The 18,885-nt window shown below is 26.0% G+C and overlaps 1 protein-coding gene across 1 annotated transcript in view; it reads left to right on the forward strand.

The window, feature by feature from the left end:
• The window catches only part of LOC100213799 (cytosolic 10-formyltetrahydrofolate dehydrogenase), a 74,234-nt gene that overhangs the window by 11,792 nt on the left and 43,557 nt on the right, over positions 1-18,885 (forward strand). Inside the window, exons 5-8 of the mRNA XM_065818150.1 lie at positions 5,240-5,296; positions 6,495-6,527; positions 8,498-8,635; positions 17,094-17,222. Coding sequence (XP_065674222.1) covers positions 5,240-5,296; positions 6,495-6,527; positions 8,498-8,635; positions 17,094-17,222 — 357 coding nt within the window. The remainder of the gene's footprint in view (positions 1-5,239; positions 5,297-6,494; positions 6,528-8,497; positions 8,636-17,093; positions 17,223-18,885) is intronic.

An 18,885-nucleotide genomic window follows, 5' to 3' on the forward strand; every position in this document is an offset into this window, starting at 1 on the left:
AAAATTTTGGAACTGTAAAAACTTTATCACAATTCCAGATATTTTATTTCCATTATTTATCAATTCCAGATATTTTTATTATGCAGCTTGTTTGTATCCACAACTTCTTCAAGTAAAAAAAAAAAGATTCAATTACTGCTTGGGTAAAACCACTAACATGAGTGGCTGATGTAGTCTCAAATTTATAAAGAGACTGTCTGGCAACCCCAAGGTTGGTATTAAAATAGTGTTTTTAATTTTTTCGAAAAAGCATCTATTTTATCAGCTAAATATAGATAACAAGTTTACTTAATGATTTTAGCTCCAGCTTTCAAAACAGTATTCTGAGAAGAATACTGTTTTGTTTTCTGAGAAGAATACTGTTTTGTTTTCTGAGAAGAATACTGTTTTGAAAACTAGAGCTAAAATAATTAAGTAAACCATAATAGCACATATCTATATTTTTATCATTGTTCAGAAAAGCATAAAATAATTTAAATTAAAATCCTTAATAAAATCAATTTATATTATACTATTGTATCCTACTTAGACTATAAAGTATAGACATAAATGTATATATATATATATATATATATATATATATATATATATATATATATATATATATATATTATATATATATATATTAGTAGTAGAAAATCACTTAACAAAAATTTTTTCCATTTAACACTGTGTTTCATCAACAAAGATTCATCAGAAAAGGATAATCAAATTAATAAAACTGTAAAAATAATATGAACACATTTATTTTTATAGTTTTTTAGGAGAAACTTATTTTCGTGCCTACATTTAGAAATTAATTCCGATCTTTTGTTTAATAAGCATTCTTGATTTGCATGTGTAATTATTTCAAATTTTTCTTGTAGGCATAGTATGCATTTTTTGGAAATATTGTTATATGCAGGCGCTGTTTTAAGGATAGACCAATTCAGTATAAAATCATCAATATTTTTTTATTTTAATTCCCATATATATTTTGACAGCATGGTGTCTTTTGAATACTTTTTATTCTTGAAAGATTGCTTATGATTGGCAAAACGTTTTTTCCATTCACCCTCTGTTATGCCAATATATTGTTGTTTAAATATATATTAGGCTCCTTATTAACATTTGTTGAGCACTCTTAATTGTATTTTAACATTCCGTGTAAATATGGAAACTAATAATTTCACTTACTCGTTGAAAAATATACCTATACTAGATGAAAAAAGTTATACTATTTCTTTGATTGAAAAAGTCGAGCATTTTATTAAAAGAATTCGTTGGAAAGCCCATTTTTTCTTAAAACCAAATACAAAAACAGATGATACATTTAATAATAATGATAATTATGGATTTAAAACAAAAAATACCCCACCTTTTATACCTGACTTGGAAAATTTTGAAAATGACCTATTACATTTAATTAAAACAAGTTTCGCCCTATAAAAAACGAATTTCAAACAGAATTAAAGTTAGATGTTAAAAAAATTAAATAAAACCCTAATATTTTGGTTTTTGCTGATAAAACAAATAATATTTACCAACTCACAACAGAAAACTATGAAAAAATTTTACGCGACAATATTACTAGTTCTTATGAAAAAGCCCCTAAAAATTTGGAAAAGGCAATTAATTTAGAAGCGCAAAGTATTGCTAAAAAAATAAACCTTGATAATAGAATCAAATCAACTGCCCCTGCCCAAGCCTTCGTAACACTAAAAGACCATAAACCAAATTTTCAAAACAAACTTCCTTGTAGGTTATTGGTTCCCTCAAAAAGTGAGATTGGACATATAAGCAAAATTAAATTGGACAAAATTAATAATATTCTTAGAAATAAATTAAATTTGCAACAGTGGAAAAATACCAATGATGTTATAAATTGGTTCTCCATAATCGAAAATAAAAATGACTGCACATTTATTCAATTTGACATTAATGATTTTTACCCCTCAATAACCGCAGATATTTTAGATAAGACTATTGAATTTGCAAAAAGCCACACAGCTTTTCCTGATGACACAATCCGTATAATAAAACATTGTAGAAAAACCTTACTTTATTTTAATAAGGAAACTTAGAAAAAGAAAAACATACATGACTGCTTTGATGTAACAATGGGCAGTTATGACGGAGCAGAAATTTGTGAATTTGTTGGACTATATATTTTAGATTTGTTAAGTAAAATAATCAATATAAAAGATTTAGGCCTTTATCGCGACGATGGTTTAATAGTAATGCGTAGAAAATCTGGTCCACAGCTCGACAAAATTAGAAAAGATATTATGAAAATTTTTAAAAATATTGGATTTCAAATCGAAATGAACATAAATTTAAAAATTGTGAATTTTCTTGATGTCACATTTAACCTCTCTGAAAATTCATATAAGCCTTTCAAAAAACCAAACGATGAACTATTATATATTAACATTAACTCTAACCATCCACCCCAAGTTTTAAAACAAATTCCGATTTCAATTAATAACAGACTAAACCAAAACTCCTCAAATGAAAATGTATTCAATTCCTCTAAACGAATATTTGAAGATGCCCTAAAAAAAAGTGGTTTTGAAAATTTTGAACTAAAATTTGACCCTGAAAAAAAGAATACAAAAAAACGAAATAGAACTAGAAATGTAATTTGGTTCAACCCCCCATATAGCAAAAATGTTTCTACTAACATAGGAAAAGTGTTTTTTAAAATTGGTCGATAAGCATTTCCCGCGATCTAATAAATTACATAAAATTTTTAATCGAAATACAATTAAAGTTAGCTACAGTTGCACAAAAAATATGGAAAGAATTATAAAAGGTCACAATAAGGCTTTGTTAAACAAAAAAGAAATCCTAAATGAAAAAACTACAAAAAATTGTAATTGTAAACAAAAAATCAATTGTCCAATGAGTGGAAGTTGTTTATCAAAAAATGTGGTATATAAATGTGTTGTTTCCTCTAAGAATGTACCTGATAAACAATATATTGGCATAACAGAGGGTGAATGGAAAAAACGTTTTGCCAATCATAAGCAATCTTTCAAGAATAAAAAGTATTCAAAAGACACCATGCTGTCAAAATATATATGGGAATTAAAATAAAAAAATATTGATGATTTTATACTGAATTGGTCTATCCTTAAAACAGCGCCTGCATATAACAATATTTCCAAAAAATGCATACTATGCCTACAAGAAAAATTTGAAATAATTACACATGCAAATCAAGAATGCTTATTAAACAAAAGATCGGAATTAATTTCTAAATGTAGGCACGAAAATAAGTTTCTCCTAAAAAACTATAAAAATAAATGAGTTCAAATAATATTTACATTACCTACCCTTTTTAAAAAAATACCATAAGTAATCATTTCTAAAGAATTCTTTTTATAATAGTGTCAGCAAATTCCACAAATGTGTGAAAATTTACAGTAGTTAAGACATTTGCAACTTCCTGTAATTTAATTTTTGGTATAAATTGAAGTTTTATTAATTTGATTATCCATTTCTGATGAATCTTTGTTGATGAAACACAGTGTTAAATGGAAAAAATTTTTGTTAAGTGATTTTCTACTACTAATATAATTGCTCTGTTCTTTTAAGAACATTGAGCACTCTATTGTGTAGAATACTTTTTAAAGTTGTTTAAATATATATATATATATATATATATATATATATATATATATATATATATATATATATATATATATATATATATATATATATATATATATATATATATATATATATATATATATATATATATATATATACATATATATATGTATATATATATATATATATATATATATATATATATATATGCACATATATTTATGTCTATATGTCTATATATTTATGTCTATATGGTTTGTCTGTGGTTTTTAAACTGACAAAATTATGGTTAGATAATAACAAAATGCATTAATTTAATTGCAGAAACTAATTAAGATTAAAACACCACAAAAACGCAAATTAAAAGACTGCAATGTTTTTAAAAACATATAAAAATAATATAATTTATATAATAATAGTAATATAATAATATAATAAACATAATATAATATAAATAATATAAACATAAATAATATAATAATAATAATATAATAAACAATGTTTTTGTTTTTATTTTTTTTAATAAAATGTTTTTATTTTTATTTTTTTTAATAAAGTGTTTTTATTTTTATTTTTTTTATTGTAAATCATGCACGGAGTTTTGCTACATTGACTATCTTACAGCCTGACTCGCAACAAAGTGCTGCTACATCGAATGACAAATAGCCTGACTCGCAACAGAGTGTTGCTACATCAACTATCTTGTAGCCTGACTCACAAGGGAGTGCTGCTACATCGACTGAGGGTTTGGTTGGGGCAGGCAGTCTATCAAGTAACAAAAAAAAATTCCAGTCTTGCATTTTAATTTTTACTTTTTGTCAACAAAATACGGAAAAACTCTCTGACAACCAGTTAGGGGTTATATATATATATATATATATATATATATATATATATATATATATATATATATATATATATATATATATATATATATATATATATATATATATATATATCTATATAAAATACTTGGAGTATTAGGCTAGTTTGAGTTTCAAAAAGTTTGATACTGTCAACATAATTCCAATTCATCCAATTAAATACACTGTCACTTTAGAAAAAATAAGTCTCCATGCTTGTGAGAGAAATAACAGGCTCAGTACATTGTAGAGTCATTTACAAAACTAATAGTATTGTTAAGATAATTTTCTTGAAAAGAATCAATCCCATTCCAAAAATGATTAGAGAAAATGTTTCAATACTTATTAATAGTAAAAAAGTAAGAAAACTAGTAGTATTTGAAAATCCCAATGGCATCATATTGAAGGAACATCAGTATTATTGATTTCATGAAAAAAATTAGTTTTTTCAAGACTTGTAATTATCAATAGATTTATTGGAAAATGTGGTTGGTAATACTAAAAGAGCACGCAAAACTGAAAGAGTAAAGATATTAGAAAAATGTCAAGAATACTGTTTTTATCTGGTTTCTGGAGAAATTAATTAACCAAGACTATTAACTAGAGTTAAAAACATCCTAAGGATAGTTTTCATTTAGTGAAATTTTGTTTAGCTAGTTTTTATTAAGCTAAAATCACTATTAGTAAAATCATGAAGCCAGTTACATGTTTAGTATGCTTTGTTTGAAAAGACAAATAAATTTTTAAGAGTTGTTCATTCTTTTTCTTCTTCTAAATTTTAGATTAATTGGAATCAACCAGCAAATGTATTGCACAATTTTATTCGTGGAAATGACAAGGTTTGCTACATAAAGTAAATATAGATAAATAGTAATAAAAATAAATAGTATTTTTCTTTTTATTGAATTTTTATTATATTTATTGAAATCCATATTTCATTGTAATATTGTAATTAATATTAATATTAATTTTTAAAGATGTATACACAAATATATATATATATATATATATATATATATATATATATATATATATATATATATATATACATATATATATATATATATATAAACACTTATATATATATTTATATATATAAATATTTATGTATATATATATATATATATATATATATATATATATATATATATATATATATAAACACTTATATATATATATATATTTATATATATATATTTATTTATGTATGTATATATATATATATATATATTTATATATATATATTTAAATATATATATATATATATATATATATATATATATATATATATATATATATATATATATATATATATATATATACATATATATATGTATATATATGTATATATATATATATATATATATATATATACATATATATATGTATATATATGTATATATATATATATATATATATATATATATATATATATATATATATATATATATATATATTGTGTTTGTTACATGCATTAATTGCCTTAGTATTGATTCAATTTATTAAACTATTATAATATTAGACATTATTTATATTAAGTTGTAACTTGGTTTGTTGAATTTGAATTTCAAAGTTGAAGTTCAAAGCATTTTTGAACAAATAAATCAATTGAATTTTTATGTCAAAAATTTTGAAATTTAACTTGTTGCTAAATTAACATTGTTTTGAATTTCATCTTCTAAAATTGACCAATTTCTGCTGTTATGCTAGATTCCAAATCTTTGAATAATTTTTATGCAGTATTATAATATAAAGAATATAAGAGATGCCACAAATACTTGACTACTGATGATACTGCTATTCAATATTCAGTAGAATATTGCCATCTTCAGTGTTCAGCCATAAAGTGTTGTAAAATGACTACATACAAATGAAAGAGATTTGCCAATGGCCTGTTTCAGTTTTAAGTCTTGCAAAAAATTTGGCAAAATCACTATTTATGGCATCTCCAAAGAATATCAATTAAAAAATAAAAATACAGTTAAGCAAATGGTATTGTAATTTTTTACATAATAACATAATGAATTTTTTTTTTAGCTTCCCGGAGCGTGGTCTACAATTGATGGAAAGGTATTATCTAAAGATTTTCTTATCTTTTTTTTTTCTTTTTTTTTTTTAGTTTTTTATTATTATAAAATCCATAGTGATAAAATAGAGATAAATAAACTGTGAAATTGAGAATATATAAAAATAATAATAATATTAATATTAATATTGTAATATAAATACTTAGGGAAGCTTGGTATTGAAATAATCTTTTTTTTATTTATTGTAAAAACTGCTGTTACTTCAAAAGCATTGTACTAAATTTTAAAATTGAATCTATATTCTAATATAATGCTCATCTAACTGTATGTTCATGTAAATTTATTTAAATATATATATTTTTGAATCTTTTTTCAATGCACCTAACCCCACCTTTAAATTTGTAATATTTGTTTTGTGGTTTCTGAAATAACCAGTGGTTGTACTGAAATAACCACTGGCTGTTTCAATGCTGTATTGGCTAAATTAACTCCAAACTGGTAAAAAAAACTAAATACAATCAAGTTAAGATGTAATTCCTGTTTTTTCATTACTTACAATACTACAAATCTATTAGAATTAATGTCAGTTTCATCTACTGTGAAATCATTACATTTTTTTTGTTTCTTCAATTTTTTGCTTATTTTTGCGTTTATTTTGATCAAACTATAATAATTATCCTGCTGGAGTATCTGTTAAAATGCTGGAAGCAAAATTTTTCCTGTCTTGGTTGGTTGCTGTTTTTCTTATTCCAGCTTTAGGTAATGGTCATATAATAGCAGGAGTGATAATAGATAAAATACTTTTAGATCCATTTGTGATTTGTAAATTCAATTGTACTTCCACTGTTTTAGACATTGGAGTTTGCTGGTTCACCAAAAAAGTTGAATATTGTTGCTGGTCTATTTGTAAAAATTGGTTTTTGATCTTGACAATTTGTAACCTTAAAATTATTAACAAACAATACATGTATTTACACAACAACAATCTATGCATTTTAGAAAAAAATTTAAATTTTTTCTCTCATTGATATTTTCTAATTAAAAATTTAAAAAAGATTGAAAATAGTTCATACCATATACTATTTTTGTTTAAAAACACAGAAAATAGAAAATGTAAGATATTATATCTGGTCAATTTAAAAGTCATCATTTTTTCCATTTGTTGGGTTAGAATGCCCACATGCCAGTTGATCCAAACCCACTCAAAATATTAGATGACATTGATGCTTTTAACCAAGCTCTTATGGAAAGTTCTGCTAGTTCAAAATTGGAAGTTTTTTTTCCTGAGTTGTTTACAAGCAAAAAATCTACTTCACAATTATTTAAACATTTAAAAGGTTCATAAGCACAAAAACTAACCCTAACTTTCTCAACTGGTTTGTCGATTGATTCTGATGACCATCCACCATTTTTTGTAGAGGATTTTCGATATTTCATCTCCAATTCTGCAATAAAATAATTTACAATTTCATAGTATATAGTATAACATAAGATTAATTTATTTAATTTTATAACATCTTTATATAAGATTTACAAATTCATGTTTTCTTTCTTTATGAAACTATAGGAATATATTACCTCTTATTACGATATTTATTAATTGTATGCAAATCACAAGTCCAATGAAAATTAAACATTTTCATACAAATGATATTTCACAGTTACAATTGCATAACATTACATTCTAACAGTTCATTCGAAATCGTACTTTCAAAACAGAATTATAATTATACAAAATTTATATATTTTTGCCCTGGTTATTTCAGTTCCCAGTTATTTTGGTACCAAAATTATGTATGTACGTATGTATATATGTATGTATGTATGTATGTATGTATGTATGTATGTATGTATGTATGTATGTATGTATGTATGTATGTATGTATGTATGTATGTATATTAAAAAACAAATACTTATATATAAAAATATATTCAAATATTAAATTGTTGATCAGTTTTAGCCAAATATTTTTTTTGATTGAAAAAAAAAAGATTTTTTATGTTTTTGCTTAGGAAGTATCTTTCTTTGGTTCATCAATGTACCTACGAAAAGGTCTGCCTGAAGGAACTTCATACTTTATTGATGGTCTCGCTCACCCTGCTTTAGTTCATAAAAATGGAATGATCATAACTGGTTCAGATGGATTAAGAGTAAATCATTGAGATTTTTAACATTATTTAAAAATATTTTGTATCATTTAAAATATCTCTTTTTGGTTATCCAAATATTATTATTATTATTAAATATTGCTCCATATTCCATATCAATATCATATTACCCATATTCCATATCAAGTATCTGAGCATATTATTTTATTTTAACTCGAGTTCTGAGAGTTGTGAGAAACTTATGATATCTTAAATTTAACAAATTTAAAGTTAAAAAATTTAAGCAAGTTACAACAGCAAATAGTGTAAGTTGCAAAACAATCAGGGTTGTTTCTACTATTAGGCAAGACTAGACAGATGCTTAGATGATTTTAGTGGCGGCAAATTTTAAAATAAAGTTTTTTATGGTAACATTACTTATTCTCAAGTTACCATAAGTTATCAAAATATATCGGATTCAGAGTCATTTGTGATCTTATAAACCAATTAAAATAAAAATAACTGTATAACTAACTGATAACAATTTATTAAATAGACCTAAAAACTGTAAGTTAAATAAAAAGTTAGTTTAATAAACTTTTTTTTACAATGAATTTTTTAAATAATACCATAGAAATGGTTAATCACAGATGAATACTTAAAAAACAGAAATTTTAATAAAACTTAGTAACTTATTTGTTTGCAATTTTTTTATTATTTTTTTGTATAAATAAAAATAAGTACAACAAAATAAGACTATTTAAAAAAAATTTATATCATTTTTATTTATTATATTATTGCAATCAAGTTAAAATTTAATTTGAAATCATTATTTTTAAAATTAACGAAAAATAGATTAGATAACTTAGATAAATAGACTGAATACCTTTCCAAAGTACATTATTATAAAACTATTTATACTATTTTGTGCAAAATTTAATTATAATTGATAAGAGATTGAACTAAATTCAGTAAATCTATTGAAAAAATTTTATGTCTTCCAAAGCGCTCTTGCAAATACTCTGATGTATCAACTTCAAGATTAGAAAAGGATAACAGTATAGATCAGCCAGGCAATGACGTCCTTAATAGCCAAGAGCAAAAGAAAACAACAGAAACTGCAAAAGATATCTTTGAAATCAAAGATGGCACTCAGTTATTTCAAGTAACTTACTTGAAATAACTGATGAAAATAAGAAAACTGATTATTTGGATCCAGGCTTCTTGGGAAAACTTACATAGAGAAAAATGAAAAAGTTTTTAGTTGAAAATGGCCACTAAACAATGTTTGCAAAGATTTTCCTCTAGATGTGGAAAAAGAAAGTTTTTAGCAAACCATTATAAAAGAAAACTTACGAACAGTGAAAAATTCTGTTGAGAAGACCTCCAGTATTCTCTATCTACTGATAAATCTTTTTAGAAGAAAATTGAATTTAAGCACAGCTCTTGCACCCTTAACCTAGTGGTTAACAATGCTGCTTTGGGGTTCATTCAACAGCCTTTTTTGATGTTATTCAACAACTGTATATATTTTTTGTTGTTCTACAAAATCTACAATTTAGTGGGATATACTGAAATGTCATACACCATCTTTGACTATTGAACCATTGAGTGATACTTGTTGATGATACAAGATTTATGTCTTAAATGTCCCATCAGATACCAGCTACCACATGTGTAAAACGCATTGTTTGAAATTACTGAAGATTTAACTCTAAAAGGTCCTTCTGGTACCATTACTAAGGTTGAAGCTGAAGATCCTCTAAAAAGAATATGCTCATTCAGGTTTGTTGTGGAAGTTATGTTTTATGTCATGTTGTAACATGACATAAAATACTATTTCAGATCAATTTGACAAGTAAACTACTGCAAATAAAACATTTTACTCTTCAGAAAACAGTAAATGAGCTGAAAAATACAGAGCAACTTCCTTGTCTATTTCTTTGTAGTCCATCATGTCGTGGATGAATTCAGGTCATTCATAGGTGCATCAGCACCAATGCTAGCTTTTGTCCAAGCTGGTATGTGGAAAAGAGAAAGATATCTGTTCATTCTAAAAAGTTTGGTCGTCATCCTCTGATCATAAGGTAATTGTTTAGAAAACATGAATATTTTGTTCGCATAAATGTTACATGCCATCCACCGAGCTTGGTGAGTAGCTCCTGGTTTAAGAAAGTGTACACCCCGCGGTGAAGTTTGCCCAAAGATGATCAGTGTGTTCTCAGCACATTCACGATAGTCATTTCTTGGAAATATTGTACCCATCCTGATCATCCTGTCTACCTTCTTTTTCTACTCTTTCTTTTCTTTATCTCTAAGTATGATTTTCCGATTATATCTGACTTCTTTAATTTTTGCTTTAATCTCAAAGATTTTGTCATGCCTGTCCATGGTCGCCTTTCTGTCTTTTTTTTTATCTAAATAGAATGCAACATCATCATCTTTCTTTTGGGCAGTCAGTAGCCTGGATTTCATGATTTCCTGTATGGCATCAGGTGATCCAATATCAAAAAGACTATCCAACTATCCAAGAAGTTAACACGTTTTCCGGTAGCATCACTTTCGCGATTCTTGTTCTTCAACAAGCGGTTCCACTCATTCCAGAGACACATAAGATCTAACACCGAATTTTGTCTTGTCTTTGTCTTGATGCGTGCCATGTTCCAGAAAGTTACAACAGCGCCGATAACTATATAGCCAATTTCTTGATTTGTTACATGATTTCGGACATTTTCTTCATCGCGTTGTTAAAAAAGAAAAAATTTCAAAACCTGTCTGCAATCGGGTAGTTTAGAACCAGTTATTGATGGTGATGGGTGTCCAATTAATCAAAACTTAGTAGAGGCACGAGTAACAGGCCTTGTTGTTGATGATGATAACAACGGTGAAGGCTGGTTGGTTGTGTCTGACAAACAACTGGAACTGGTTGGCAAAGACTTGAGTTCAGTTTCTACAACTTTATCACTTCTTGTCAACATTTCAGTTTTAATTAATTTAACTAAAACAGGAAACAGAAAAATAATTATAACAGTCAATATTGCATATTAAATTGTGTCAATATCATAATATTAATTTGCTTGTTTATGAAATTTGTAATCAATGCAAAAATGTGCTACTGTTTAAACCCATTTGGCCTAGCGTCCCCAAAAATGGGACGCTCTATAAATCATAAAATATAACAAAAAACTCAGGCACTAATGGGTTAAACAGGATTAAATTGGGGCTTATCTTTAGTGGCTTTGAGGGGGCTCTAGAATAGTCATTAAAATTTAGTAAAACTTTTTTTTACACTGTACACAAACACTAGAATGGGAAAAAATTCAATTTTTTCCCATTCTAGTGTTTGTGTACAGTGTATTTCTGTGACTATTCCTAAGTGCTCCAAAAACTCTTATTTGTCTAGTTTTTTTCTTCGAACACCAGTTCTTTGGAATTCGTTTCCTTTATCTTTTTTTTCCTGATTCATGTAAGTTGCAATCTTTTAAGTTGTCGTCAACTGTTATCTTGCTTTTTTGCTTCTATAAAAACTAGTCGTAGCTTGTAATTTCTCTTATTTTCATTATTATTATTATTTATATTATTAATTTTAATTTTCGTTAGTTACATTAATTATTAATTTCATTAATAACTCATAAATCATTAATTGTCATTAATAATTTTTTTTTAGCATTTGTGTTTGAAAATTTTTTTCTTATCTCTCATTATTGATAAATAATAAATAACAAAAAAATCATCCTTTTGAATTCGCTGTTACAACTTGCCCTTGCAAAGCTTTCTTCGATCAAAAAATTATTTACCTTGAAAGCAATTGCATTAAGACTTGTTACAAATTTTAGGTTATTGGATAGGAATTTCTTTATAAAATGCTGATTATTGATCAAAAAGTATATTTGCAGAACAATGCATTTCTGAGTTTAGCAAAAGAATTTTAAAGAAACACAAAAGGTTAAAATAGTCTAATGTCTATATAAAGAGTTTTTTATGATTTACATGATAACTATATTAATTCCCTAATGCTTGGTGTTTATCAACTTAAGCAAGCTAGATCATGCACTAGTAGACAACTTGATAAAAACAGAAACTTCTTATTAGAGCTTTATTAAGATAAAATAGAAATAGCTTTGTTTTAAAATCTTTGTTTTTTATTTATAAACAATAAAACTTTGATAAGCAATAAAGCTTTATATTCATAGATTATTCACATCCAACTGTAATCATGGCATGTCTAGAAAATTGTAATTGTTGGTTAGAATACAACAGCCTCAAACTAAAAAAAATTACAAATTGGTACATGCAAAGCTAGAGCACATCTTTTAAACATATGTGCTCACATAGCAAGCATCATGTGCAGAGCTGTTAAGTTTTAAAAATAGATATGAGGGAGACTTAATGGTATTGAACCACCACGATATATTTGCCTACTATATATCATCATAAATATGCGTTTTTGGAGTTAGAAGTGCACCTAGGGCGTCTGATATATATATATATATATATATATATATATATATATATATATATATATATATATATATATATATATATATATATATATATATATATATATATATTAATCCTATTTTTGTTTCAATGGACACATTCTTCATGGCAAATAGACTACTAGAACACAAATCAGACATTTGGGAGACTCCTCCCATATAGGCAGGAGTCTCCCAAATTTTATTAAAAAACTTGACAGGTTTGCATATGGTACCTTGGCATAGCAAGACATGATCCAAATTTAGTTAAAAAGAGAAAGTTTAACTTTTTCATTGATATCTGTAAAGATGTGAAATAAATGAAGTTCTTGAAGAAAATTGAGTTTTTTGTTCAAGTTATTAAGTAAAATATAGTTTTAAATAAAATAAATTTTTTTATTTGCAATTTTCTCAGCTTTGAAATGGTAGTTATTTGAATTACTTATTATTAATTAGTAAAAAGCATTTTTGATTATAAAATGATTAAACCCAATAAGATTAAACCCAATTTAGGAGAAGTAAACGCCTGGTATTGCAGTTTGACTGGAACCAGGGGAAGATTTGATAAAAAACAGCCAGAGCCGGGGCTGGGCAGTTGTTAGTCCTTGGCCTTGGCCCGGCCTTTAGGCCAAAAATTGAGGCCTTGGTCTTGGTCTTGGCTTTGAAAATTTTGGCCTTGGCCTTATTTGTTTTGGCCTTGGCCTTGAAAAAAATAGTATATTTTCTTATTGATTTTGTTGAATTCTGCACATAAGCTTGGTCTATTTTTACAAAATGTGGTTTTATTGTCACAGCACTTGCTACTTACAGTTTTGTTAACAATTAACCTTGAAAATGTTTACGTAGGCCTTGGCCTTGAAACTTTAATCTTGGCCTTGTTCTTAAAACTCTTGGCCTTGACCTTGTACTTGGCCTTGTAACTTTTGGTCTTGACCTTGGCCTTGTAACTTGTGGCCTTGACCTTGGCCTTGCTACTTTTGGCTTTGTTAACAACTCTGGGGCTAGGTTTGTGACCGGGGTTGCAGAAATGTTAATACATGTTTTTTTTTTCTAATTCAAAATTCATGTGATGTTTTATATATATATTCATGTATATTTATATACAAACATCATTATGATCAACACAATGATGATGATGATGATGATGTTGATGATGATGATGATGATCATCATCATCATCATTATCATAAAGTTTTAGACTTTCCCTTTTATGCTGTTACTCTAATATAAACAATCTCGAGCATCTTCTTTCCTTCTTTCCTTAAATAAAGCTTGTTCACACCATATGTAATGTTTTCTCTACAAAGTTTCTTACTTTTACCTCTACCATTTTCTTCTGAAGCTGCTGCCTCTCTACATGCTAATACCCAAATCACTTTAATCTTCTCTGGAAAACATTGTTTAATGCAATATTTTTTCCTTATCTCTGTCATAAGATTATCCTTTTCTTGTCTTATTAGAGTCACACATCCATCTGATCATCCTCATCTCTTTTGGCAAATACTACATGATATAAATACTAAAGTTTATACAAATACATTTTATGCCAGCATCTAAATAAATAGCAAAGATATATGTTTATATCCGTATATATTCATATTATGTATGCTTAAATGCGCCTCTTACCTAATCTCCTGTATCCAAGCAGGCATGTAAGCTTTTATTCTTTTTTGTCAGTTTTAAGTCAAGCCTTACTCTACTCCAAATTTTCACCTTCTTGTGCTGTTGCTATTATAAACCATAATCATTTTTTTCATTTTTTTTTTTACAAGAACATTTCTTTTGAGAGCAAATGTCTTTTTATTATTGTACAAAGGTCCTGTCTGATGCTAACCTTCATAATTCTCAGATTACTTAGTCTTGTATATTATCTTTGATGTTAGGTTCTATCTTTAACAGTGTCATTAACTAAAGTAAGTTTAACATTCTCTAACATTCTCTAACTGTCATTAACTAAAGTAAGTTTAACATTTTGGGGAGAAGTAATAAGATCAGACCCATGAATCTCTAATTCATGGGTCTGATCTTATTACTTCTCCCCAAAATAATGAGCATAGATTAAAATAGAAATACAGAAAAATAGAGTTATTTGCAAAGAACTTGCCCTCTAATTTGACTATTGAATCTAATGGCCCTACTCTTCCTGCCATTCCAGTTAAACAAATTAACCCATTGTTAGACATCCAAATCACTTCAGCTTCCGATGCTAAAGTCAATTCTCAATTAAAGTCTTATATGGCTTGTGGTTTACACAATATTTCCATTATAGTTTTACAAAAGTGTTATCTAGAATTTTCTTCAATTCTTGCTATACTATTATATTAATATTAATAAGTGCTAAATTTTTCCAATTTTTAAAAACTCTAGAAAGCACACTGACCTCTCCAGCTATTAGTAACTTTAAGGGTTACGGGAAATGAGAATGGTTACATTGCAATGTTTTTTGCTTTTGAAATGAGAATGGTTACATTCCAATGTTAATGTACAATTCCAAGCAACCATCACAATATTGTTAACATTCCTATATTGACAAATAACAACTCTCTCACTCTTAGATAAAGTCTGAAAGCACATTGTTAATGTAGTTGGACCTGCTTTATCTGCCAACCTTGAGCCACTCTACCATTGCTGTAAATTTTACCTCTCTTTCTTTTTATTTACAAATACTATCATGATTGCAGCTCATGTAAGCTATCATCTCTAGTTGGATCAACCAAAACTCATTCTTGCTAGGTTTGTTATTCACCAAGTCAATGTGACTATAGCTTATAAATTCATCCTTTAACTGTATCTGTCCCTTATTGCGTCCTTTAACTGTATCTGTCCTATGCTATAAAAAAAATTTCTGTCTAGTTTTTTCCTCCCACATCAACAAAACCTCAAAACTCTCACCTATCTCTTACAACCTACAATCTTTTAAATCTTTAGTTGACCATAACTTAATAGTTGTTGTTTGCAACTTTGTTGGAAGTAATTTAGTTTAATATATATATATATATATATATATATATATATATATATATATATATATATATATATATATATATATATATATATATATATATATATATATATGTATATATATATATATATATATGTATATATATATATATATATATTTATATATGTATATGTATATATATATATATGTATATGTATTTGTATATTTATGTATATATGTATGTTTATATATATATATATATATAAATATATATATATATATATATATATATATATATATATATATATATATATATATATATATATATATATATATATATGTATATATATATATATATATATATATATATATATATATATGGCAGTATTTAATAAATAGTAAATGTATACAATAGTTTATAATATGTAAACTGTTATAAATTTTTTCCTAGCTTCAGCTACCTTGGCTAATTCTTTTGCTAAACCTCTGCTAATAATTTTGCCGGGGCTGGGTTTGAAAAAGTCTCAATTTCAAGGGGGGCTGGGGCCAGGACCCTGATCACTTACTATCTAGGAGTGGTCCATATTACCTGGCTATTTGAAGATGACACTTATTTGGAAAATTTTTTTATCTTTTTTGTCCCAAAAAAGTCGCAAGAACTAATCCAAATAAGATATCTGAACAGCTCTACTTAAGCATTAGAAAATTAGAAAAGAATTAAGATCTGGAAAAAAATGATCATGATGAAAATTCTGAATTTGAATTCTGAATTGAAGAAGAAATGATTGATGATGAAAAACATTCTAAACATGAGTAAATAACATTGTTGATAATCATCATGATCATGATCATCAATTATCATCATTCATTATCAACATCATCATCATCATTATTGTCATCATGATCATGAATCATCATTTATCATCATGAATCATCATCATTTATCATCATGATCATGATCATCAATCATCATCTTCATTCATCATCATCATCATCAGTATCATCATCATCATCATCATCATCATCATCAATTACTAAGACACACATACAAATAAAATTCTAAGGAAAAATAAAATTTAAATTAACCGATTTGATTTTCTAGATTAATGTGAAAACACTGCAACTTAGTGATGGAAAAATGGTACCAGCTAATAAGTTTGGTAAAGAGAGTGAAGACAAAAATGAGATGATCTTTACAGATGAAGATTTAAAAATTAAAGAAACTTTAAAGGTTTAAATTTAGTTAATATTTTGAATGTGAAAGTTTGTTTTGAAAATTTAGTTCAGTTCTTAGTTATGTTATTTATTTTAAAAATATAGTTCAGTTATTAACAATACTGTTAATGTTAATATTATTATAAGGGCAAGTAAAAAGAGTTATTTAAAAGTAATCAATGTTTAAAATCAATCGGAGCTTTTCCAAAATAATAAAATGCAAAACAAAAGAAATTAATACTAAAGTAAAGTAAATAAACAATGTTAAACATCTGCAATAAGTAGATTAAAAAACTACAAAAATACTATTTGTAAATGCAGTTACAAATTTTGTCATCACTTGTACTTTGCCTTTTAAAGGGTCATTCCTCCAATCAAAGGAGGGACAGTCTTTGTCCCCATTTTTGACCCACACTTTATGTACCTTATGGGATGCGGGCCCTCTATTTGTTTTTTGGTATGCTAAAAACATTTTAAGACATTTTAAAATCTGAAATGAAAAAAAAATTAATTATGATATGTAAATATAAAAGGAGTAAAAACATCACATAAAAACACTACAAAAATCTATTTACCTGTTGCTGTTGTTACTGGGAATGATGTTACTGCTGTTGTCGCAACAACTGCCTTTGCTGTATCATAATCTAATTTATATTAAATTCTAATAAAATAATAATATTTTAACAGTGCCAATTTAGAACAGTACACAATTAAGAGAAAAGAAGTTTAGTATAAGCAAATTTGTATAAAGGGATTGATTTTTCAAGAGATTAACATTAATTTCTAAAAAGTTTCAATATAAACATTATTGTATTAACAAAAAGTCAGAATAGAGCTAACTGAAAATGCAAAAACACCATCTTATAGGCAAAAACATATGAACACAAACCATCAATCAAGTTTTAATGCATAGTCCAGTTCACTTACAATAAATACTGCACTATGTAATTAGATAACAAAATCTATAGCATTTTAAATATAAATATGTTATGCTTCTTAGATTGTAATGACATGTATTTATAAATATGCAGTGCTTCCTAAAGTTGGAAAGAACTGAATTTGTGAACCTTAAAAGAAAATATTCACAACGCTTAAAGGCAAAATATATACTTTTTACATAAAAGACAAATAAACGCTTATATAAACTTGTTTTAACAAACAAATCAGCTTTAACAAATGTTTAGTTAGCAAATCATTTACATAAATGTACATTTTTTTAAAATTATTTGCTAATGATCAATAAAGTAAATTTCAAATCAATAAAATTAACTAAAAGAAAACCATATTTTAATAGTAGATTAAGTAAACAAATGATAGTTGACAGAACATCAAGATATAAATAAAGAAATAAAATAACAATAATAAAAAGTAGACATGTTTGTAATACATAATCAATTAAGCATAAAAGATAATGCCATCATCTTGAAATAATAAAGGTAAAACTATAGATATATATAAAAAAAGGGAAAAAATATAATAATAATAAAATGTTGAATTTTAAATATTTAAAAAAAGTCAAAGTAAACTGAATATAAAAGATAAGATCCTTCTAATAAAAAATATTAAAATATATTAAGTTATAAATTTTACTTTTATATTTATTTACTTATGCTCTTTTTTATATATATACATTTTATATAATTATTAATGAAAAATGAGAAGTATTTATAGGGCAAAGT

This window comes from Hydra vulgaris, chromosome 14 (assembly GCF_038396675.1).
Source record: "Hydra vulgaris chromosome 14, alternate assembly HydraT2T_AEP".
NCBI classification, from domain to species: domain Eukaryota; kingdom Metazoa; phylum Cnidaria; class Hydrozoa; order Anthoathecata; family Hydridae; genus Hydra; species Hydra vulgaris.